Consider the following 25,674-nt stretch of genomic DNA (forward strand, 5'->3'; position numbering starts at 1 on the left):
CTGTCTCTCATATGAGGAAAATTGCGTGCCAAAGTGTTCAATGTCTGTTTATTGACTTGTTGACTTAATCAGTTTTTTTTAAATTCAAACACTCACACATGCATTAACGCCTAAAAAAAACCATATAAAACTCAACTTCATTTTTGCTTTGGCCGATTTTTTTATACTATAGTTGTTCAATCCTTTCGACTCCAACAAATGTCCTGCCTATATCAGAAAAAAGCTTTAATACGTATCAGTTCGTATCAATAGTTCAAAAACTGACACAGCCTAACAATTTTAATTACACCCTCTGCAAGCAAATAAAAAAGCTAATGTAGTCATTAATTTTGGAAGTTTCTATGAATTTAATTGAATACTCTTTTGCTAAAAATCAGCTCATTCCAGTTGGTGGCTCAGATTCATAGCCAAAAAGTACTAAAAACTTTTCATTGAAATTATTCACATAATTTGCTAGTTCAAAAATTAAATTAAAATTATTAATATTGTAGAGTATTTATGTCGATGCTGTAACTAACTAAATTTGCCAACCGATTCGACATAGTGAAAACTATCAGAATCAGTTTCAGTAGTTGTTGTTGTTGGTGTTTTTGTCGACTGCCAAGCTGATGTCTGCCGCCGCTGCATCCGTTCCCATGTCTGCTTCATGTCTGAGCATCTAATTTAAAATTATGCAACTTTCCATGTGTGTATGTGTGTGTGTGTGTGTGTGCGGGTTTTTTGCCATTTTTGTCAGTCCCTCTGGCGCTGTAATTTCCCAATGGCACTCATTGACTTGCCGACTCCTGGTTTTTTATTGTTGTTGTTGTTGGACAACACGCTGTTTTGAGGTCACGCGTTGCAAGGCCCCAGCCTCCATATTTACCTCTTTCCCCACCGCACACCCAAAACAACATTCATAAATCATCATCTGCAGAGAGTGAGAAAGAGAAAGAGACAGAGCGCGAGAGAGAGAGAGAGAGAGAGAGGGTGGAGAAGCACAAAAAAAAACCCCATGGATAAACCAAAGTGTTGTTTTTGTTTTCTACTCATCGTTATCACTGGCTGCTGCTGCTGCAATCGACAGGCATTCTCTTCTCCCTGGAATCTCCTCCGTCGCTGCTGCTTCTCCGTTTCTTTTCTTTTTTTGTTGTTTCCCCTAGCAACATTGCACAAAAAACACATTAATCAATTCCTACATCGTCTCTGGCATGGCATACCAAACCAAACCAGAGCAGAGCACAGCCATTGCCATAGCTATACCTCAGCATATATAGTACATACATATATCCATTGTGCAGAGTGGAACAGAACCCCAGCAGCAACAACAACAATGGCGAAAAAAAAATTAAACCGTTACACGCTCGGCAAACGGCAAAAACAAAAAACAGAAGAAAAAAAATAAAAGAGACTACAACAAGAACTTTACCATAATGTGCAACGCGCGTGAAAATTCGTCCTTAGCTCGGCGTGAAAAATATGGTTAAAAAACAAAAACACAGGAAAAATATTGTTAAAAAAAAAAAATACAATACAAAACAAAACAAAATGTGAAAAATCATCGCAAAAGCTAAATTTGATGCTCTGAACTTTTGCATACTCTCTTTTTGCTCTTCCACGAAGTTTACTTCAATGGAAAAAAGGAGCCACAAATTATAAATAGAAACAGTTCGAATCGCAAACAATTTGTCTTAAATGAAAAGAATTATCAGCACAGTTTATTAACAAGTTTAAGCAAGTTTATAATACCCATTTTTGGCTAAAACAAAGGTATCAAAAGTTATGATACAATAACTAGACAGAAAATTGTTTATGCTGCAAATATTTCTGCTCTTCATTTTGTCGAAAGGAGACACCGGCTCCGTGTCCGCATTTATTTCAATTTATATGCCCAGCGATAAATATTTGGCCATAAATTTGGCATACTGAAATCGCTCATTCAAGCGTATTTAAAATTGTATATTGAATATATCGTACAAAAAAACACCAATTATATATGTATATATACTTTAAGATATTCATAAGTGAAATGTGCAAAGTGTTGTCGGCAGATTGTTATGATTATTCTTTTCCTTTGCAAATAGCTATCTACTTTTGGCTTCCGGACAATTAGTCATTGTATTACCTTTCAAAGATTTAAATTTTTAATTCGAGAAAGAAACAAGTTTAGGTTTAAAAACTATGTAGAATTCGTTTATAAAAGTAAATTTACTCATTAATTTTGAAATTCGTCATTAAAGTATGAACGCCAATTTGATATGTTATTTCCCTCTGTCCCTCTGGATCAGTGTAAAAATCCTTATGGACTTAATGCAGACATTGTATAATTTGGACATATATGATATACATAACTCATGGACGGGCCTAGTAAAGATTTTCGACGAGAGTCCGATCAAAAAACACAAGATTTTTGGTTCAGAATTTTAGTAATTTCACACTTCGATTCGTCAGTCCTTTTAAATTTAGTATTTAGTATACTAATTAGTATTTTATAAGTCAAACTTGTAATTTCATTGGATACTATACAATATAACTTAGATTTGAATAGTTGCTGCAAACAATTTTTGAATTTTTATACCCTTGCAAAAAGGGTATATTAATTTTGGTCAGATGTGTGCAACGTGCATATAAAGTATATATATTTGACGACGAGACGACGAGACGACGAGACGAGTTTAAACAGCCATGTCCGCCGGATCGGATCACTACATCATATATGTAGCTCCCATACAAACGGCAAAGTCACGAACAGTGACTTTACTCAATAACTTCGTTATTTTGTGAGCTATTGTCGAAATTTAATTTTAGTGAGCTTATTACACATACATACGGTCGAAGTTAGCTCCGGCTCTCTGATTCAATTTTAAATATTACCAAAAAAAATAAAATCATTCTTTTAACATCAAAATTTATATAGTCCAGGCTCAGGGATATAAATTTAGTTTGATCCCATGCTGCCTAGATAAAAACCAAAAGACCTCAAGGACCCCTGGACTAGATGGATTACCTGATGAATCTTCTTGAAACTTGGTCAAATGAAAATAATAAAAATAAAAACTTCTTAATTGTTGAAGCCGTTCAAGGTTCATTTATTATGAAATTTTTGCATGTTGGACTTTAAAAACATCTTGTTTTGCAGGAGCTAGAAAAGGCTTTAAAAGACTTCAACTGTATCGGTCCATACGCATGTGGGAAAATAAATCTAACATAAGCCAAAAACAAGGCCTGAAAGTACCTCTTTAAATCGTGCGTAAGTCCAATCGCGCGAAAAAGTAAAGTAATATGTTTGATAATCCAGACGGAGATAGTTATAAATAGGATAGCGTCTTGTTTGATAAGGAGTATAAATGCCGCTTTTAATTAGGAAGGAAAATTTTAATTAGGAAGCCAATTAAGATGACCACAAATATGACATACGAACAGAAAGAGCAGGATTCCCTCTTAATCAGTTTCCGATGTAATCCATTGTCCAGAGACCATTGTATTGATGACCCACAATTTTAAACGGTATAAGTGACAAGATGGACTCTATCAAGGCTGTATTGCTATTGCTGTTTTTGGAAAATAAAAATGTTTTATGGGATGTTTTTAAATAGGGAATAATAACTTTTTTAAAACGTTGATTATAATTTTTGTAGGAATAAGGAAAAATTGATTTAGTTGTAATCCCAACAGAAGGAAGCGACTGAATGAGTAAAACCTGAGAGTCGTAGCAGTATTTATATAGATTTTCCTAACAAATTTCTCCAAGGCAACGTGATGAAAATAAAAATTTTTATGTATTATACCACACTGACATAGATATCGATAACTATAATCGATTATAGTCGAATATTTAGATTATAATCGAATGTGTGTTGGGCATCAAAAAATAACCTATTTATACCCTTGCACAAAAGGGTATATTAATTTTGGTCAGAAGTGTGCAACACATAGAAGGAAGAATCTCTGACCATATAAAGTATATATATTCTTGATCAGTACGACGAGACGAGTTCATACAGCCATGTCCGTCCGTCCGTCTGGATCAACGGAAACACCTACAGAGCTGAATGCATGAAGGCTTGTATATAGTGTACAAGTTGCATATCTCGGATTCAGCCGGATCGGACCACTATATCATATAGCCCCCATACAAACGGCAAAGTCACGAACAGTGACTTTTCTCAATAACTTCGTTATTTTCTGAGCTATTGTCGAAATAAAATTTAGTATTGGTTAGCTTATTACACCTTTAAACGACTGTACCGAATTTGATAAAGATCGGGTGACTATATCAAATAGCTCCCATAGGAACAATCGGTGGAAAACAGTGACTTTGATCAATATCTTTGTTATTTCCTATGGTAAGATTGTAGGCCATTCTTTATCAAACATTAGCCTTTTTAGAAAAACGTTTTTCCACTTTGATGGCTGTAGATAAGGAAACAGTTACCAAAAAAGTTGCAAGGGTATACAAACTTTGACGCGGTCGAAGTTAGCCCCGACCCTCTGGTTTTTCAAATTATTACCTGCAAAGTATATATAATATATATATATATAACAAAGCTATTATGGCTGTAATTCTAATCAAAATCTGGCCAATAAGTTTGTAAGAAATTTGACTTCTTAGATAAAGGATTTTTTCTCTGTTAACTTAAAGTAAAAGAAAACATCGTCCGAAATAAGCCACTGCCCTTTGGCTTTAGGGGTTTCTAAGTCATTTAGATTAATATTAAATTGTTTAAAGTGTTATTTATTGGTTTTCAGAACTTTCTTTTTGTCAATCTTTAAATTGTTTTTATACCATACATCCATAGGGTGAAATGGTATATTAAAGTCGCCAAAATGTATGTAACAGGCAGAAGGAAGCATCTCCGACCCCACAAAGTATATATATTCTTGATCAGGATCAACAACCGAGTCGATCTAGCCATGTCCGTCTGTCCGTCCGTCCGTCCGTCCGTCCGTCCGTCTGTCCGTCTGTCCGTCTGTCCGTATGAACACCTAGATCTCGGAGACTATAAGAGCTAGAGCCACCAAATTTTTTATGTAGACTCGTGTAGTATGTAGAGTGATCAAGTTTATTTCAAATTTTTGCCACGCCCCTTTCCGCCCCCGCAATTTAAAAAAAGCGTTTATCTCAAACACTATTCTAGCTAGATACACCATATTTGGTATGTATATTCGCTTAGTAAATGCACACATTTTGTATGTATAAAAATTTTGCCACGCCCCTTTCCGCCCCCGTAATTTGAAAAACTTGATTATCTCCCGTATTTTTTTACCTCATGCAATCAAATTTGGCACACTTAAATTTAATACTAATATCTATCAAAATACCAAATTTGAACAAAATCGGATAAAAAACAGTCGAGTTATGCATATAAACGTTTTTCCATAAGGCCGGAGTTGGCCGTTGGCTGGTGGGGGCGCTAGGGTGCTCGTATGATTGTGTGAGCGAGATACTAAGATATGCTTGTAAGAAGCATGTGAAAATGCTTGAAATATTTGCTTTACTGGTGTATGGTATACCAAAGTCGGCGAGACGACTTACTTACTTCATTTTTTGTTTTATTCAATTCAAAATCACTTAACTTTGACAACAAAGTGCAATAATATTGTATAACTGAACCATAAGCTATGCCAAGAATATTAAGAAACTCAGTGTCTAGATCCGTGACACAGACTAGACTGTGGCTATACATATGTAGATATATGTATACGGTTTATAGCCATTAGATTTAAATCTTTTGAATAATTGATAATTCTCTATTTTTACCTTTTTTCTTCTTCTTTGTTTTGCTTCTATTTGCAGACACAACAAAAATGGCATTGAAATGGCGACAAAAATATAAAAGCAGAAAAAGGCCAAAGAAACTGAAACAACGAACAACAGCAACAAGAACAAGCACTGCCCAAACAACAGCAACATTAACACCAACACCAACAACAACCAGACTGAGAGAAAAGAGAATACGGAGGGTTGAAGGAGTTGAAAAGTGTAGAAACAGGATGCAGTTGCAGATGCAGCTGCCAAATGAGCGACACAGAAATGTCACAAAAATGTTGCAAATGCTGCAAATGTCATCTGAAATGGCAACAGCAAGGGCAACAAATCTAACACAATGTCATGCAATTAAAGCAGCAGGAGCTGCACCAACAACAGCAACAGCAACACCATTGAATACAATGGCTTCCAGCTGGAGGAGCAGCAGCAACAACCTCCTTCTCCATCAGCAACAACAACAACAACAGCATCATCACCATCAGCATCAGCATGAGCGGCAGCGGCGACAACCGTTTCCGGCGTCAATGCTAACATGGCTCGTCTGTGTGGCATTGAGTCTCGTCCTGGCCACTGCCTCACCCTCTCCCGCCTCCTCATCTGCTGCTGGTCCTGGTGGCTCTGGTCCTGGCAAACCTGCCAATTTGCAAATGGGTCCCGCTTCCGGCTCCGCCACCGGTTGCTCCCTGGCCGAGTTTAGTTGCTCCAATGGACGCTGCGTGCCGTTGAGCAAATTCTGCAATAACAACAACGACTGCGGCGATGGCAGTGATGAGCCACGATTTTGCACACGTAAGTACAAAAAGGATTTCAATAAATGCCCACTGGCCCCAAAACTACAAAGGCAATTACGTAAAGCTGTAACGATTAGAAGTTGGCCCAAAGATCGCTGTTAATCGCTGTTGAACATTTGCCAACTTGATTAGTGATAGATTCCACAGCAATGCCAATTGATGGATGGACGTAGTCAGGGAATGGATTTAGATACAATATGCTGAGGTGGGGGGCATCCCACAAATGAATCACCATCACAACATAGGATATAATAGGGATAGGAATAGGATAAAATCAGTAGCAGATGCTTATCTATTATTCTCATGGCATGCTCTCCACGAGCAATCAGCCTTGTCAAACCATATAAATATCCAATAATCAGAAACCATTGCATCACCATGTTCATTCCTCTTGGCCTGCTTTGGCTCTTTTTCCTATCTACTGTCTGCTATGTATGTATGTCCTTTCTCCAGTCTTCCCTCCGCCAGATGCCACACTCATCGTGTATACACAGCGTCCATGTGTAAATGTAATTAAGCACTCGCATTCGCACATCGAACCAGACTCGCTCTCTCTTTCTCGTAGTTGGCGGGGAGATCTCGTGGCAATCCAATGGCCCTCATAATGGCGGCAAAGTGAACTTCTCACTTTGCCAATTGGCTGCCTATATAAGCCGCACCCAACTGCCATATATAGGCCCATACTCTGCGCCCTACCGCCCTTTTTGCTGCTGCTGCTGCCACTGCCGCGTCATGTCAAGCGTTGATGAATTTAATTAAGTATTTTTCAATGACATTCAATGAGGCAGCAGCAGAACATCTCCCCGGGTTGAACCCCAAAACGAGAGGAAAGGGAGGAAAGGGAGAAAAGGGATCTTCCATTTCATTGGGTATGAGCAAAACGACAAAACATTGGGCTTTAATTGAAAAAAAAACAACACATCAACCGAACTTGAGGTTGGAAAATGTTCTTTCAAAGCATCTTAAGCAATTGGAATTTCATTCAATATTTCATACATAAGTAGTTGCCATTGCTTGGCCCACACAGAGCCGGTGAGACTTTAATTTGTTATTGTTTTGTGGCAATTATGGACACACTCCATACAAATTGCCCCCCGGATAGGCAATCAAAATACAAATATCGACGACTACAAATCGCTTTCATCTCTCTCTCTCTCTCTCTCCCATACACTGAGCAAAATATTCGACAATTCGACTACAAATTTAATAATACAAATTGACTTTAACAACAAAAGTTCTTTGACTTTAACTTACTTATTGGTTAGGGCTTAATAACGTTTTGAGCTGTAAAGATTTTAATCCGATTATTAAATACCTTCTGGCTAAATGGTTGCAATATTTATTTGCAGTGTATGTATATGAGAGGCATGTTCCATACATATGTACATACATATAGGCAAAAATGATTGTATTATGCACATAATTATCTAATTGACTATTGATAGCTGAACGCATAATAAATTTGATTGAATGCAAAGCCAATAAAATCAAATTGAAATTGAAATTTTCTTTCTCTGTCTAAAATCTCTAATCTCACCCTATGCATTTTTAATAAAACTAATTGAAATGCCATAAGGAATAGAAATACGTAGAGAGAAAGAGGACAGAAATTTCCATTTGTCATAGAAAAATATACATATATGTATATAAGTACATAGATGCTCCTTTCGAAATGTAAGCCACCTGAAATCCACCACCATCCACCCATCCCAATCCCACAGCCCAACTTGATTTTATTGCTCCCGGACTGTTTCTTCAATAACTCTCATCCAGAGGCAACAATAACTTGATTCCATGATTGCAAATCATTCACATTCACATGTTCATTTAATTATGTAAAGAATTTATGAATTTATAATCAAGTGAATTGGCAATTGGCCTTTTAAATAAATAGTTTTCCACTGTTGCATTCGAGAATGTGGATAAACGATTTAACAATTTTACATTTATTGTCCGACAATTACAATAAATGCCATGCAGTAATAATAATTATCAGTAATCAATGATATTAAATAGACAATTGCATAATACGCATAACGCGTGGAATCTAAAGTATCCAGAAAGCAATGAATTAAATAATTGATATTCAATTCGATTCAATATCAATTGCTTTTTTTTACTCTATCATTATATATCCTAGGGACTATGAACCATTTGAATTCAAAAAGGAAATACGACTATATTCAATAAATGTAGAGTTAGAAACCATAGGAAAGAGTTAGATGTAAGAATTAAATCATTAGTTTGTGGTCCGATTTTAGTAAATCAAACGCGACTCATTTTAATTTTTATTAAGTAAGCATCGTCAAAAGTTAAAATTTAAGTATAATTTAATTTATCATATAAAATTTACGAGATAATTTCAACAAATACCAAATGACAAGTTCTAAAATTAAATTTAAGAATCTTTTTGGATTCAATTAAATTGGAAAGACTCTAAATTTAGTTGAACAGGAATCAGTATAAGCTTAAAAGTAAATAGACGAAATTATCAATATATCCCAAAATTGTAAAACAAAAATTGGTGGAGTCAGAATGATAATGTGTACTTCAAATAATTTCCTTCCCTGTTAATTTTTTTTCAATATTATTTTGGTTTCTTTTCCAATTAACGGTATACAAAGAACGTATTTGGACAATACATTAAAATGTTATAAGATTCTCCTTTCTAATTGAAGCTTTTGTTTATACAAGGTCGACATGGTGGTCACAACCTGGGCATATCCTGCGTATACGTTATTTTGCCAAAACCAAACAAATAAATCAGCCAGATGGAGTGGCATTGAATATTTTTGGCTCAGAATGTGACAGCCAGTCCAAAATCACAAAATATATATTTACAACATACAAATTCGGAATGATCAAATTAAAAATAATCCAGCGAAAAGTCTGCGGGGTCTGAACACCCGCCGAAAAATATATATATTGAATTATTCTTTACTTTTTTCGGCTGTCTTTACGATCCAAGTGGAAAAAATGACCCCTCTTTTTTGATCTGACAGTTATAGATTTGCTTATTTTACTCATTTATTCACTTCGAGTAATTCAAAAGTAATTTATTTGTTATTTGAGAGTTGAATGAGGAATGAGGGATCTTGTGATGGATTCATCCTTGCACAGTTGAGGTAATTGCCAGTTTTATTCAGGTTGATGTGATAACCTTCATGTTAATATCATGTTAATGTGACACTGTGGTGTGTGTGAATGACTGTTAATTCCCAGCTAGCTGTTGATTTATGGCGCGACAAATGCCATTCCTTTCATTTGGCGCCCACACCAATAACAAATGACGGGATGACAGAGTGTGGGCAGGTTTAGGGGCAGGGGCAGGGGCAGGGGCAAGGGCAGAAGCATGGGTACACAGGGCGAATGAGAAATGATATCCAGTTAGTTGCGGTTGCTTGGCAGCGCTACAAACAAACTAATTGCCAAACTAACGCTAATTGCATTTAATATATATTTCTGTTTTCATCCTTTTCGTCCCTACCGTATACAGGCTGTAATCGCACCTACTATGGCGACATTGGACAGACTTATGCCTTGGAACTGCATCGACCCAAACAGGATCGCGTGCCCTTTGTCTGTGTGCTAACGTTTACGGCGGCAGGTGGCCAGCATGGCGATGTCGTTCAGGTGAGTGAGTGAGTGAGTGAGTGGGGACTCCCCACGAGGTGGTATCTATTGCTGCTGCCTTTCACATTTCATTTTGTAAACGGGATAAACTATGCCATTAAAAAGATAAGCAACAACTGAACCAATGGATTGACGAGCAGAGGGGAGTACAAAAAGTGTCTGGGTATATCGGAAGACAAGGTGTGGCAGATGAAGTGAAGGTGAGGTGGACCCACTGGCAGGCAATATTGATTTCAAAGCCACTCACTGGAGCGCTGCAAGTCGAAATCCCCTAGAGTCAAGGAGCCACATGAAGCGTAACTACAACTGACAGGGCAAGCAATCGCACCCCCCGTTCCGTTCCGTTCGCTCTTCACCTCCGCCTCCGCCTCTGGCTAGATGTTCCACTGGTTGTGGCAGGAAGGGAAGCAAGTGCCGGCGCCTGTTAGTTATTACGCCACTTCACACCTACAGCAGCTACGAAGCTAGGAAGCCGTAGCCAAAGCCAAAGCCAAAATCCTTTAGCTGCCACACTCGAGTGCGTCCAGACATTGCATTGATATACATAGTACGAGATACGGAGACTGGCCAGCAGTTTATTACACCGAACCACTAGCTACAACAACAACAACAATAACAACACTAGAGAAATTGATTTTTAAAAGAAAATATATATCTACCTATGTGTAGATTAAATTGTTCATAGCTAGTTTTTTATTGCTGTCATTTCAGGTGACTCTGGATAGCTTTACCATTGGCCGTTTCACATCCTATGTACATGAGGGTTGCCCGGATGGTTATATGCAAATAGCCGAATCAGCACGTACCCCCATCGGTGGCATGTGGTGTGGCAGCTCTTGGGGTCCCGTATTATTCTATAGTGAGACGCGCTCCTTGATATTCACCATCAAACTAAACAGGTCCGAAACCTCTATACGCTTGCCTTGTCCTTTTGCTAATCTGCTCAAGCTGCTTTTCGTTTCTGTTTTCCTTTCCTTTTACAGACTGGCAAGGGATCAAAGCGGTTACAATTTCGACTTTCGCATTCGATACAAAGTACTATCCAAGGACAGTTCAGTGACACGCTATGGGGGCATAAAGCTAGCAGGTGAGTAAACGAATCCACAGCTTAAGCCAACATCCGCATCCAATTTTAATCCTCACACAGAGCTCGCCCAGTGGCACAATCGCAGCAGTTTTCTCAATCAGCAACAGCAGCAGCAGCAGCAGCAACACCAACAGCAGCAGCAGCATCAGCAGCAGCAACAGGGCACAGGAGCTGCCTTGCACGAGTTTACCAACTCAAGTGGAGCCCGATCGGATCGGTATGGTCAGGATTTTAGTCTTTTTAGTGCCTATGCCAATAATAAGACATTTATGGACTCATTGGAGAAACCATTGATCAAGGATGAACTTAATTACACCGAACCGAAATATTATTTGGGTAAGCTCGATTTAGAAACTCGTAAATTTTATGTATTCTATATTCGTATTCCTTTGGTTTAGGTGATCTCATTCCTGGCACATATTGCTCACGCATATTCAGTGATTGCGACAAGAAGTCGTGTCGCCTGCAATCACCCAATTTCCCTGGCATCTATCCACGTAATCTTACTTGCTACTATGCGGTGCGACAGGTAGGCGTTGTCACAAACAGAAACAATTAAAATTAAATTAAATTACCATTCATCCCATCTGGCATCGTGCGACCCATCACATCCATCCATCCATTCATCCATCGCCCACTTGGCTCGACTTGGCTGCTTTTCAATCAGTCTCGGCATTGTCCTGGCAACGTTGTGCATACGCAGTGTGTTGGCCTTAAAAAAGGTGTCACAAAGCTGCCAGGACAACGCTCCTCTAGGGTTACAAAAGCAGTCACCTAAGCCGGGTCATAGCAGCCTGGCGAACGAAGCCAAAGGTTAGACTGTCATTATGGTAGGCCCACAGACATCCACAGATAGCCTTTTAAGCGCATTAAAGCCCACGCCCACGCCCAGTCCCAGTCCCACTCCCACAGTCCGACTATGACTAGCACTTCCACTCTCATGCCCATGGCCGCAAACATTATCCTTCGTCCTTGCTCATAAAAATGCCACAAAATCGTTGACGTTGATGTTGATGTTGACGTTGACGTTCAACTTGTCTATCGTCCTACAGCTTTAGCTTTACCTCCATCTCTCTCTCTCTCTCTCTCGCTCTCCTGTTTTTTTTTTCACTTTTTTTTTGTGTTGTGAAGAAAGTTCAAAAAATCAAAAGGGAGGGATGGAAAAATTAAAAAGCAATTTACATTCCAAATAAAATGAGCTTTTATTATAATTAACTGAAGTATATGAAGTGTGTATATGTATATAACACTGAACTGAAGTCTAAAGTGGCCTAGACAAACATTTTTTAATATGTCCCACATCTCAAGGATGCTTCAAAAAAGCACATTGCTGACAATGAAAATAATCCAATCAGCCATGGGTGTAGTCTACGCTGAGATCCTTATGCCCTTCTCATCCCCATTGAATGTGTTTCCCATTTGTTAAGGTAACCAGGAAAATACTCTCATGTAGAAACGAATAAGTAAAGTTCTAACGAAATGTCGATTATTACATTCATCTAACTAATAAAAGAACTCAAGAAATACGAATTTCAATTTTCACGATTACTACAAGTTAACTTTGTTTTATTTTTACAATTTATTTTCCCTCTCGAATCTGCGAATATTTAATATATTTAACTACAATGTTCTTTGCCAATGTGCTGTGCGCTTTGTGCCTCATTAATTTGCATTTAATTCTCCTGTCCACACAGCACGATGTGCCCCATGGCAAACATGCTTTGATTCTAGTCAAACAGCCGAAGGGCAATCTGGTCTGGATTTCCACACAGGAAACGGCCGCCACTAACAAAATGGCGCCACCACCCAGTGCCAGTGACAAGGACAAGAAATTCGAGCCGAGACTAAAAACATGGAATGACTGCGATTACATTCAGGTAATTAAATCTGCCTTTAAATGCACTTTTCTTTGTTCTCCCGCTATCTCTCCTCCATCCCATACCATCCCATTCCTTTTTTTTGTTTTTTTTTTTTTTTGTTCCTATCTATCTATCTGTCTCATCTATCCCCTGAAGGGGGAAAAAGGGACAAACGAACTTCTCTGTGTTTGCATTTGCCAACTTTAACGAGCGCTCCAGCACAAAAATTACTTCCTCTGTTGGCCAATGGCCGGCAAACAGGACAAACGAAGGCAACACTGGAGGAAAAAAACTGCGCAAAAAACGACAAATTGAAAAAGAAATGAGCAAAAATCTGAAATCTGTTGTTTGCACGAATTCTTTTTTTTTCTTTTTTTTGTTATCCCCCTGCCAACAACTGCCTTTGGTCCACCATTGTGTTGGCATCAGTGTATGTGTGTGTGTGTGTGTGTGTGTGTGTGTGGGCATGTGTAGGCTATATGCCTCTGTATGTGTGCAATAATGTGGGCAGTTGCAAACTGTCCATGTCCAGCTAACTGTCTCCATGTCCAAATGTCCGACATTGCCTTGAGCTTCGATGGGCTCCTCTACCAAGCCGTGGGAAGTGTTAATTTCATAGCCTCATTGTTTGTCAATGGAGAGAGGGGCGAGCTTTAAATTGAAAGTACCCCAACTTTTGCCCGAGCTCTTAATGAGTGCAAAAAGTTGCAGCTGTGAATGCCAAACAGATGAAAAAAAAAGGAAGGAAAAACGAAAGGATTTCAAATTGGGGATAAGCCTACAAAAGTGGAAGATGGGATAAAACTTTTGTCCATAAGCCTTAAGAGGGTTCACCGAATGGACGTCAATGTTGGGCTAGCCAACACATCAACTCCTTGCCATCATAACCTTTTTCAAATAGGTCAAATCGAGAAGGAATTTAATTACAAACATTTTTGGATTTTAAACCAGGGGCAGGAAATTGAATAAAGGCGAAACTTATAAGCAGAATGAATGATAATGTCGACGAGGCAAGTTTTCAAAGGCATTTGGATATTATAGTGATCGATTACTAGCTATCGATTTGTTCGATTTGAAGTTGTTTGATCAACAAGGTCTTTGAAAAAGCGAATTCAAAGTTCACTCAAATTTTGTAGCATACTTATGTGGGTACTATTACAAGGCTGTGATACATTGCCACTTTTGAGGATTACTTACACATATATCATTCCTTTTAGATCCAAAAAACTATTCGAATCTAATATGCTGTTTAAAGTGGTTTCAGGTTTTGTATATAAATTTCATCTTAAATTACAATAAATTGTTGCAAAGTTGTCTCGAAAAAAATGACCAAATGACGGGTTATTTAGGTGGACAAATATAAATGAAAAACAAAACTAAAATTAGTTTAACAATTTAGGTTTTTTGATTGGTTATTAATTATTGGGCAAAATCGATTTGTAATGTCCAAAATAGAAATATAATTAAGATTCTTGACCAATTTATTTTCCATCTTCCATCAATCAATTATTTTCCATTGCACACAAAATGAACTTTGAGCTTAATTATAATGATAATCAAGTTGCTTAACTATATATATGAGTATATATGTATGTATGTATTTTCTCTACTAGGAAAATGTAAAACCCAAATGGAAATCAACGGTAATGAAATGAAATCAAACTAAATTCTCTTGTTCAATTACTTCATATTGCGCGTACACCCACTTCAACAATAAACTAACAAATAAATAAATACAAACAATTTCGAGTCCATAGTATCTCTCCCTCTTTCTCTCTCTCTCTTTCTCTCGTTCTCTGTCTCTTTCCACCAAATTAGAATGCACTTGTTCGTAACTAACTAATTGCAATACTAGTTAAACCACTCAACCACCACAAAGCCCACCAACACTAACCACCACCACCACCACTTCCTCTTGTTTACTATCAAATCTATTAGCAATAAGTATAATCTTAAGCAACAATTATTTGTCATCTTTAGTTGTGTGCCCAAGGCGGTAGACCGGGTTGTTGGTGTGGAAGGGAAGGGATGGGAGGGGGAGTGGGGAGTGGGGAGGGTCGAAGCAATTAATCATACTAAAAGTATATGCAGAACAACAAAGCAAAATGATTCAAGCAAATCGACAACTATGGAATATCTATAGACTAGATAATGTATTCATTAGGATAACATACACACTTGCTCTTCCTCTTTCTCTCATTCACTCTGTGATATTGAAAGAAAGTTTCCCTTTTTGAGCAGGAAAATCCAAGGAGGGAGGGGGGAGGGAGGAAAAATCTGTCATTGGATTTATATTAATGAACACTTGGCACGCACATCATAAATCGCACACAAGAATGTAGATTGTAGCCGAGAGCGGCTAGGGGGGCATGCTCATCAAGGACATTAGACGACTGAATAGGGATTCCCGGAGAGAAGGAAAATAACCCAATCTTCATTCGTTGAATTCAAAATATGAACTGATTTTATTTACTAAAGTACGGAGTTTATATAGGAAATCTTAGGCTCTAGGAGGTAACAATTGCTCTTAAGGAGATCTTATTCTAGTACAACTCACACCCACGCATTCGGGGGTTGAAAAATTATTATTATTTTGGGCACGGCGTCGGCCACTTGACATCCTGCCGTCGTGATCGTTTTGGGTTAGTTTACAATTACAAGTGTTTTTCCCACAACGCGTGTGGCTGATTGTAATTCTAGTCATATGCTAGGTTAGTTGTTTGTGCCAAAGTACAGTTGTATTATATTTTCTTTAGTGCATCTGATTTGGTGAAGCCGCTTCAGATGAACACGATGTTTATTCTTAAACATTCTGCGAAGGGTAGCCAAATGGGGCGTTTTGGAATTTATTTGTATAGTATGTAATTAGTTTTTTATTTAAGCGACCTTTAGAAAACCATGCTTTGCCTCCGCTCGCCTCTCCTTAAACTCGTTCGAACTCCGCTCGCCTCTCCGATCTGCTCCTGCGGCCACCTGGCACCATCCTTTTCGTCTCTGAAACTATGTTGTTGCTCTTCTGCTAACGTGTTGCCTCTTTGCAAATATTTCATTGCTCTTCTGCTGTCCTTTGTTGGCTAATTGCAACTGTTTCATTGCTCTGCTGCTGATCTTTGTTGCCTACTTGCAACTACATACAGCGTTTGCAACGATATTAGTGTACATATACACTGCCGAAATTACTACAGTTGCTCCACTAGCCAAACTGCCTTTAAGATCGGTTAAAAACTCTCCCGCCGCTGAAGATACTACAGTTGCTCCACTAGCCAAACTGCCTTTAAATTCAGACGCACGCATTTTTTATTTATTAAGCAATAATATTTTGCTTTAATTTTATACTCTGTCTCTTACCACTGGTGGGGGAAAACAAGAGTTTTTTATTTTGCTACCTTTATCTGATCTTATCATAAGAATTCAGACCTTAAGGAGCTGATTGAACCTCTGAGTCTCTTACCACTGGTGGGGGAAAACTACAGAGTTCTTTTTTATCGAAGGACCAAACATGATCCATCCGGCTCGAAGGACCAAAATGAATAGGGATTCCGGGAGAAGGAAAATAACCCAATCTTCATTCGTTGAATTCAAAATATGAACTGATTTTATTTACTAAAGTACGGAGTTTATATAGGAAATCTTAGGCTCTAGTAGGTAACAATTGTTCTTAAGTAGATCTTATTCTAGTACGACTCACCCCACGCATTCGGGGGTTGAAAAATTATTATTATTTTGGGCACGGCGTCGGCCACTTGACATCCTGCCGTTGTGATCGTTTGGGTTAGTTTACAATTACAAGTGTTTGTTCCCACAACATGTGTGGCTGATTGTATTTCTAGTCATATGCTAGGTTAGTTGTTTTGTGACAAAGTACAGTTGTATTATATTTTCTTTAGTGCATCTGATTTGGTGAAGCCGCCTCAGATGAACCCGATGTTTATTCTTAAACACGACTATAACGACAGCGTCCTGCCCAAGACTAAGAGTGGACGAACGTGCCTTGGACTTATCTATGTGTCCATATGTATGTGTTTGTGTGTGTGTGTGTGTGTCTGTGTCTGTAAATTATTACCCCAGGCATTCATCATGCATAAAATACAGAGAGACCCACCACATCTCATGAATGAGAATGCCACATTTGATAAGTTTTCCACTTCCGGGCTTTAGTTTCATTCAACTTTCTTTAAGCTATCCAACAACCAACGCCACACCACCCTCCTCCCTCTCTCCCTCTCTCACTCTCATTCTCTCTGTTATGCCTTCTTTTTCAATTAGTTGTTCCTTTTCCATCATCAACATTTGATTTAGTATTTTGTTACTTGATCAGGGTATCGTTCGAATTTCTTTTACCATCTTTTGCAGTCATCTTCTGCATTTTGAGTGTTGTCTCTTAAAGAGCTCTTGGCTGGTCGGCTGTTTGGCTGGTTGGCTCTCTGGCTAGTGCCATTAAATACTCGTTGTGTTGGCGCGCTGGTGGTAAGGCGAGCAAATCCCATCGCCCCTATAAACCCCCTGAAAAGCAAAGCCATTCGCCATTGCTAACCCCTTTGCTTTTTGCTTATTCAGTTGGAAAGCAATCCGCTTGGACGTTAGCGCCATTTGGCCAACAGCCGCAGCAGAAGAAGCAGCACCACCGCCAGCATTTGCAAGGATTGCATGGCTTTCTCTCTCACTCTCTGCCTACAAATTGTCCCTTTTTGTCGCCCTCAACTTTTTTTCACTGTTTTCTTTTTTTTTTCTTTGTTTTTTTGAACGACTTTTTTTTGTCGCGCTCTTAAGCCAAAATGTCCAAAAGTGCTGGCCATTTTTGGTGCGGCATGTGTGAATAATCGCCGGAAAGCAAAAGGAACAGGAACAGGAACCACAAGGAGACCTCTACTGATATACACAGTATGCAGTAAAAAGTCAACTTCAACTCCGACTCCTGATCCTGTTTCTGTTTCTGTTTCTGCTTCTGCCCCGCATTCCTGATCAAATTTATGCAGTTATGTGTCCACTAATTTGTACAAAATCCCCGCGCTTTCAATAAATTTGCGGTCACAAATTACCTGGTTCTGCTACTCCTGCTGCTCCTGCTGCTGATGGTTGTTCAAATTTCGGTTCTGCGGCCCGTTGCATAGTTTAAATTTGCGGTCAGGTCCATAAACATTGAATGCCTGTAAAACAGGAACAGAAGCAGAAACCTCAGCTAAATTAATGCTAAAAGTGTGGCGGCCACAAAACTAATTTGTCAAATGGTACAACCATAAAGAAAAAAAAAAAACACACACACACAGCAAAAACAAAATAAAAAAATAAGAGAAAATACCTAAAAGCGGCAGGAAGGAAATGCCCCTGTACTAGTATAGAGGTCGCCTCTTCCCTCATCCATATCAACAAGGGCTCAGGGCAAGGCCAACTCAATTAAAATGCGCACAAATTATGCGCAAAATGCTATACGAAAGCATTTTGCATCAAAGGCCCAACGGAATTCGTGTACAGCACAAAATAACAGTATATATATGTACGTTCATGTACATGTTTTTTGAAATGTTTATGCCAGTTGGCTAATTCATGTTTTAAAGCCATGATCCGAAGACTTACTGCCTTATCTCTATTCCCTTAAAATATCAAAAAAAAGTTCTCAGTTGAAAAGTCAGTTGGAAATTTATTGAGACTCTTAATCTTAATCGTATAACCATTTAAGTAAATTCTAATAAACATGTTAAAGTTATAATTATTATTTCTTAAAATGAGATTTGGATTTTAATTGATTCATTTTCGGTTTGCGTTTATAGATTTTTTATCTTAATACATAATAATTGCATCGCATAAACCAAACCATTTATATTACTGAGCATCAAAAGAACTTTAAATGAGCTTAAAATGTTCGACATTTAGTTGAGGGGACACAACGGACTCAACGGACACACACCAACACACACTCACGTAGATATGTATACACATCAAAAGCATTGTTCTGAACTGCATAAGTACTTTTAGACCCCATTTCGCTTCCATTAAGGCCACTGCCAAACGGTTTCTAACCAAAAATCACGTATACGTCCAGTGGCCATTAAGTAATATGAGAGCACAGTTGCCAGTCGTTGCACTTTAAGCCCACTTCTTTACAGCAATTACCGTTCTTTCACATCTCTGCCACATTTCTTTTCTCCCTTTTTTTCTCTCTCTCTTACACACACACACACACACACAAACTCTCCTTCTCTCTGTGCGTGTGTGTGTGTGTGTGTGTGTGTGACCACCTACATGAACTAACAAATATAACAACCAAAAAACCAACCCAATCCACCCACATTTGTCGTTGCTCGTTTCACTCATTTCGTTTACTCCTCATCTACTTTGCTCTCTCTCTCTTTCTCTCTCTCTCGCGTTCTTCTTCTGTTTCTTTCTGGTCCTTTTCTCTTGCTTGATTTTACACACCCGCAGGACTACGTGACTGTCTATGATGGTTATACCACACGTGATCCCATAATATTGAAGTTTTGCGGTGGAGGTCAGGCAGTGCCCGCAGCTGTCTCCAGCGGCCCGGAGCTATTGGTTGAGTTCAGCACGTCGCCATTTGGCACCTTTACGGGCACCTCATCGCAAGTGCTGCCACTATACGGATTCCAATTGGAGGTAAAGGCCCACTGTCCATATGTTAATCACCATCAGAATCACCATAATCCCAAACTTTCTTTCTTTCCTTTCAACTGCTTCAGGTGGAAGTTCAATTCGTGGATATTCAAAGTCCAACATACTCAAAGAACAAAAAACCATGCGAATTCTGGATACGCGGAGCTGGTCGTGGCATTCTAGAGAATCCCAAACACTCGTTGGCCCCCAATTCCACGTGCCTGTACCATTTGCAGGGCATGGGAGTCTTCAAGACCTTTGATCATCTAAGTTTATCCCGTCGCACCAATAGTCAATCGGGCATACATCAACCCTTGTCACGCTTTAAGGTTTGGATTTCTGTTTTGAAATTCAACTTAGATCCCGAATTCGGACAGATCGATGAGACATCAGTGGGGGCAATTGGAGTACTACAGACACAGGAGGATTGTAGTGGCATGTTGCGCATTTGGGATGGCACGCTAAGGGATCCACCCGTCTGCAAGGATCTCAACTGGTAAGTAGTAGTGTCTACTCTTCTGCCTCCGACACTCACTTACCCCCTCCATGGGGTTTCTATTAGCATCAGCGAAACGAGCGCCTACAACTCATTGGGCCACTATAATCATAATTCCACCAATGTCATTGCTCGCTTCTGTCGGGGAACTATACCACGTACTTGCGATCGCTCGAATATCAATGAAACCTACGCCAGACCATGCACCATTTCGGAGAGTTATGTGTCCAGCAGTGATGCCATTACTCTGGAATTACGCAATACCGAATCAACAGTGTTGAGGTAAGTAAAACTCGCAACCTTCACTCTCTCTCTCTCTTTGTTTAAAATAATTTCTCTTTTTTCTCACTAGACCCCTGGACTTTAAGCTAAAATATGAGTTTATTGATCTGCATCAAGATGGTCTGCCAATGGGCGGTGGGGAGCACGATTGTAATCGCAAGTTTCTTAGCAATATGATGGATCGCAAGGATCCGGCCATCTTTCGTAGTGTACGCAACATTTTTCTATTCGGACGCGGAGGTACACGAAATTTGAAATGTGTCTATAAATTTGAAGCTCTGCGCGGCGAAAGGGTTCGCATTAAATTGCGCAAAGTGACAACAACAAATCGGCCATGCTACTCAAGATTGGATGAGGACATTAATCGATCGTTTTGCTATGGCGACACAAATGTTCGAATCGAGGTAAGAATATATAAAAAAAAAACACACACAAACATTATCAAATAGATAATGAGACTTCTTTTTGCTAGATATTTGAACGTCCCTATCAGGACTCGATTCTGTTGCATCGCGGTTGCCTTTGCAACTCTTCAAATGAATCACATTTACCCGTGGAATATACATCGACCAGTCGGGATGTGGAAGTGCATTTTATAGCCCAAAATATGACGACTCTGGATGACCCGGATACAGTGAACTTTGAGGGGATGTTTGAGTTTGTCAAGGCACCAACTAGCTGCAAGGATGGACGTCGCAAATTCGGACCCAGCGGCACCATAGACATGACCTTTGGAGATGTGAGCTAAACCCGATCCTTATACTGGGATTAAGGGAAAATTAAGACATAATCAGATAGCATGTGAGAGCTCTTTTCCCGTATACTAATTGAATATCTCTTTTCGCCGCAGATTGAATGCCGCTCTCGACCTTGGCTAATTGAACCGTCGAATGGAAACAAATTTCTTTATGTGCGTCTTAAGGCCATCTTTTTAAGCAAACACAATCCCAAAAAGAGTCTGAACTCCACCTTTGTGCAGGCCGATAGCTGGCGCTGTGAGACAAAATCAAGAGCTGTTCTAACCACATCGGAGGGTAGGCCATCCAGCATAGATTGACATTAAAAGAGATAAACTAAAATCGAACTTTCTTCTTAGGTCTCACCATAGTGGCCTGCCCTTTGAGTCCGGAATCGAGTGCATATGAGTTTGTCGAGATCTTTAGCTCTGGCTGGAATGAGCGTCCCAACTTTGCCCTGGTCAATAGATCTAAAGCCATTAGTGTTGAGTTTCTAAGGCCAGGCAATGGCGAATACACATTCAACTGGATGGAGCTAATGCCCAGACCCACTCTCAGCATGGCGGGTGAGTGTCTTCCAGCAAATCCAATCCTCTACAGTTCTCCATACTAATGCTTATTCCCATCTCAGAGGATTGTCAATACAAGTGCGCCGAGTTGGGTGCTTGTGTTAATGCCAGCGTTTGGTGTGACGGTACTGTCCATTGTCCTTCCGGCGATGATGAGGCCTTCCTGCAGTGTTCGGCCCTAATGAAATTGCCCGCCGAAATTTTGGCCACACTTTGCCTCATTTTTGTGCTCTCGTGTTGTGCATTTGCTGCCTTTGCCTACAAGTAAGTGAAAAGATTCCATCCAATCTACATCTAGATCTTTGATCTAAATTTGTATTCCTTTTTTGTTTTAGGAAAATCAAACGGAAACTACGCGGTTCTTCGGTGCTGCAGACACGCCTCAAATCTCTCAGCTCTATGGATACAGCCGTTTTGGATGAAAAGGAGGTGATTTGCTGACAAAGCGACAATTCTGTGCGTTATGTTGAGATCGATCGTGTCACCACGGTCTGATGCTCGGCGACCAATAACGTACAGAATTGTGCCCCGGAACTGAACCACAACCAAAACAAAAAAAAAAACACAAAAACAATGCGAAACGCAACAAACAAAATCAAAACCCAAATCAAACTCGTTCATTGGAATTTTTTGTTTGTTTTTTTCATTTTTGAAAATGCCTAGAAACCAAAATGCGTATCGGTACGCAAAACTCTATTTATATTGACTTTTATATTTTATATATCGCCCATGGCGAAAACTCTAACTCAAGATTCTATTAGAGTTTTCGAGGTGTATGTTGTTTTTAATATTTTACATATACTATATATAACTAATTGTTTTTTTTTTTTTTTTAATGTCGCGCAATTTTTATAAGCAATTTTTCTAGATGTTAGGATCTTTTGATATTATTTGAAATTTTTATGTTTAAAGAACAAGAACAAGAAGAAGAAAAACACATAGAAACTGTACATACAGACTAGGACAGTGTTTTAGTTACGATGAAAGAGAACTTCCATTAGATTCTTAGGTTTTCTATCTGTTTTTTTTTTCTAAGGATAATATACATACATACATATAAAATAGAAAACAATTACTATCCCATGATATCAAATTTGCTTGAACGAGTTGTTGTCTGTCTGTGACTACAAATATTTACATATATATAGAACTGTTTCTATGACTTTTGAATGGAATGGAATGCTAACCGCTAGGTGGCGCCAATAATTGTTCTAGATGAACATAAGATAAAACCCTATTTGTTACAGGGTACTTTAGAGTCGGCCAAAACCGATTTAAAAACAAAAAAAAAAGTTTTCATTTATTTGTACTTGAATGTTTTTTTTTTTTTTTTTGTGTTTTTGATATGAAAATACTCTTACAGAATGCTCATAGACCTATGTAGATAAAACTGTTTCCTAATAGTCTTTAAGTAAACATAAATCGTACTATGCAAATCAAACTGACTATAAAACAGGTGGGAGAGCAAGTTAAAGAGGAGAAAAGTAAAACAAAGACATATGTATGTGTAGAGGTTTAGTAGTTTGTTGGTGTGTGTGTGAGTCTATGTATGATTAATTTTTTTTTTTTCTCCAAAGGAAGGGGCAAAGGTCATGTTTTAGGAACTGCCCAAAAACCTCCCCCTCCGCCCCACTCAGCATTTATTATGCGTCGCACAAAAAAAAACAAAACTAAAAAAGATTGAAACAGAAGAGCAAAAAACAATTAAGTAAAAGCATGAGCAAAACAACAAATTTAAATGACAAATTGAAAAAAATTCAACAACAAGATGATAGATTGTAAGTGAAAATTAATTAACATTCTAAGATTGATAATGAATTCGTAACGTAATCGCCAGTTTCAGTTTCAGAATGAAGAGCATAGTCAAATATATGTCAATATATATATATATATAAAACATACATATTTATATATACATAGAAGCTAGATTGAACTCGTTAGTTGTTTAATAGACGTTGTAGTGATCATCGATAATATCAGCATAATCAAAACAAAAAACAAAAACAAGAATCAAACTAAACTGAAAATTATATATACAATATATATTACAGTATATAGTTTAATTGGTACTGCGTGTTCAGAACCCAAGTCAGGAAACCATTTAGCATTAGCTCGTTAACTCTTCAGCTCGTCATTCTCAATGCTCACGCTCACACTCACTTTAACATTCATTGATTGTTGATTGTTGATTGTCGTACATACTGTAAGTAAGTAAGATCTCATTGAACCGCCCCCTCTTCACTCACCCTCCTCCCACCTTAAGCAATTCAGAAGCAAGCACACACACCCCCCCCCCCCCCCCCCCCCCTTACCACCAGCCAAAAGAAAATAATCATCAAGCGTCGCCGCCTGTTCCTGCTCCAGCTTCTCCTATTAAAAACAATCCAACGATCTTGCATGTTAATTAACTACACACATAATACATACTAGTTGTAATATAATGCGATTCCAACGCGCTGTGGGAATCCAAAATGAATCCCCACTTGAATCCACCAATTGATTAGCAGCTGCTGACTTAATTTGAATCCTTTTTTTCTATTTTGTACTCTTTCTTTTAAATGTTTTCCACTTTCTTTCGTAAACAACAACAAAACAAACCAAAAAAAAAATAATAATATGAATAATAATAATAATACAAAAGAGAAAAATCGTCGTCGAGACCAAGATCTAAGCCTTTTGGAGAGCAGCCAGTCAGAGCAGCCGGCAAAAAGGGCAGGGAGCAGGGATCAGGGATTCCAAAGGCAAAACAGCAACACAGACTGATACAGAATGAGAAAAACAGAGCCAGAGAGTGTGTGTGAGAGAAAGAGAGAAATTGAGAGATACAGATTGTGAGAGAGAGAAAAAGTGAGTGAGAAAAGACACAGCGAGAGAGAAAGAGAGAGAGAGAGGTGAGAGCAAGAGTGTGTGGGAGAGCATAATTATTTCCATTATTGTTGTTCACAAAAGAAATTTCCCTTTTTAAGAATTGTAAATAAATGCCAAAAAGATAAAAACCAAAAAATGAAATAATAATAATAATGAAAATAGAAACTGTATGATATGAACAATTTTACATTGAGCGTTTTATTTCAATTCACTACTATATATACATACATACATATATAGAACATACCATACCTAAACACTATAAACATTTATAATTTATCGTCCGTCAACTTATAAGTTGCTTTCGGTGAAATAATAAATAAAAAAAAAAACAAACACACACACAACTGCAAATCAATATATAAATATACAAACATTTATATTTATATACATATTAGGTGTATATTCTTATTACATATTCAAATCAAACTCAGACAATAAAAAAAAAAAAAACAAAAATATATAAATTCATTTGTTTACCCAATTGCTCGATGGAAATATATCAAAATCTCAATCACCGATTAGAGGGAGATGTCTATAAAAATAAATATAAGACCTTGCATGATCTCTGTATTAAACCATAATTTAATGTTCAACTAAACTACTAAACTGATTAACACAAAAACCTAAAAAAAAAAAACAAAAAAAAACCCTACTAAACAAAAATTAGAGAAATCAAAAAAAAAAAAGGAAATTAAAGTAAATTCTAATACACAATTTTAGCAAAACTGCCCAATTAAAAACAAAGAAAACAAGTAATTAAATCAATTTTCGTCAGTTATAAAATATAAGATTAGAATTAGGCGAAAAATTAATTTGCGCCAAACAAAACAAAACAAAAAAAAAAAAAAATCAGAAACCTAGGCGAATCTGAGAAGACGTTGTGAATCGGAGTGCACCGGCACGCCAGAGACCATACGAGATTAGAATTTTTTTTAAATTTAAAACTTAGTCTAAATAATGATAATATAAATACAAATTTAAAAAAAAACAC

The 25,674-nt window shown here is 38.2% G+C and overlaps 1 protein-coding gene and 1 long non-coding RNA gene across 3 annotated transcripts; one reads left to right on the forward strand and one right to left on the reverse strand.

Annotated features, from left to right (window-relative positions):
- Window positions 1-3,044: 3,044 nt before the first annotated feature.
- On the reverse strand, window positions 3,045-3,726 carry LOC124460628. Its single transcript, XR_006954528.1, has 2 exons — window positions 3,397-3,726; window positions 3,045-3,332 (listed from the first exon to the last, which is right to left on the reverse strand). It is a non-coding gene; the product is annotated as an uncharacterized LOC124460628 (long non-coding RNA).
- Window positions 3,727-5,776: 2,050 nt separating this feature from the next.
- Window positions 5,777-24,632, forward strand: LOC6645667. Of its 2 annotated transcripts, XM_023177472.2 has the most exons (18): window positions 5,777-6,538; window positions 10,037-10,173; window positions 10,885-11,072; window positions 11,157-11,260; window positions 11,321-11,596; window positions 11,659-11,789; window positions 12,955-13,137; window positions 14,733-14,762; window positions 19,540-19,731; window positions 19,815-20,224; window positions 20,291-20,506; window positions 20,577-20,910; window positions 20,979-21,245; window positions 21,357-21,540; window positions 21,603-21,809; window positions 21,875-22,076; window positions 22,148-22,241; window positions 24,454-24,632. In XM_023177472.2, the coding sequence occupies exons 1-18, from the start codon at window positions 5,788-5,790 to the stop codon at window positions 24,481-24,483; spliced, it is 3,936 nt and encodes a 1,311-aa protein (XP_023033240.2). In that variant the 5' UTR covers window positions 5,777-5,787; the 3' UTR covers window positions 24,484-24,632. The 2 variants fall into 2 exon arrangements, with proteins under 2 accessions (XP_023033240.2, XP_046867826.1); XM_047011870.1 differs by lacking the exon at window positions 14,733-14,762.
- The last annotated feature ends 1,042 nt before the right edge of the window (window positions 24,633-25,674 follow it).

This window comes from Drosophila willistoni (assembly GCF_018902025.1).
Source record: "Drosophila willistoni isolate 14030-0811.24 chromosome XR unlocalized genomic scaffold, UCI_dwil_1.1 Seg143, whole genome shotgun sequence".
NCBI classification, from domain to species: Eukaryota; Metazoa; Arthropoda; class Insecta; order Diptera; family Drosophilidae; genus Drosophila; species Drosophila willistoni.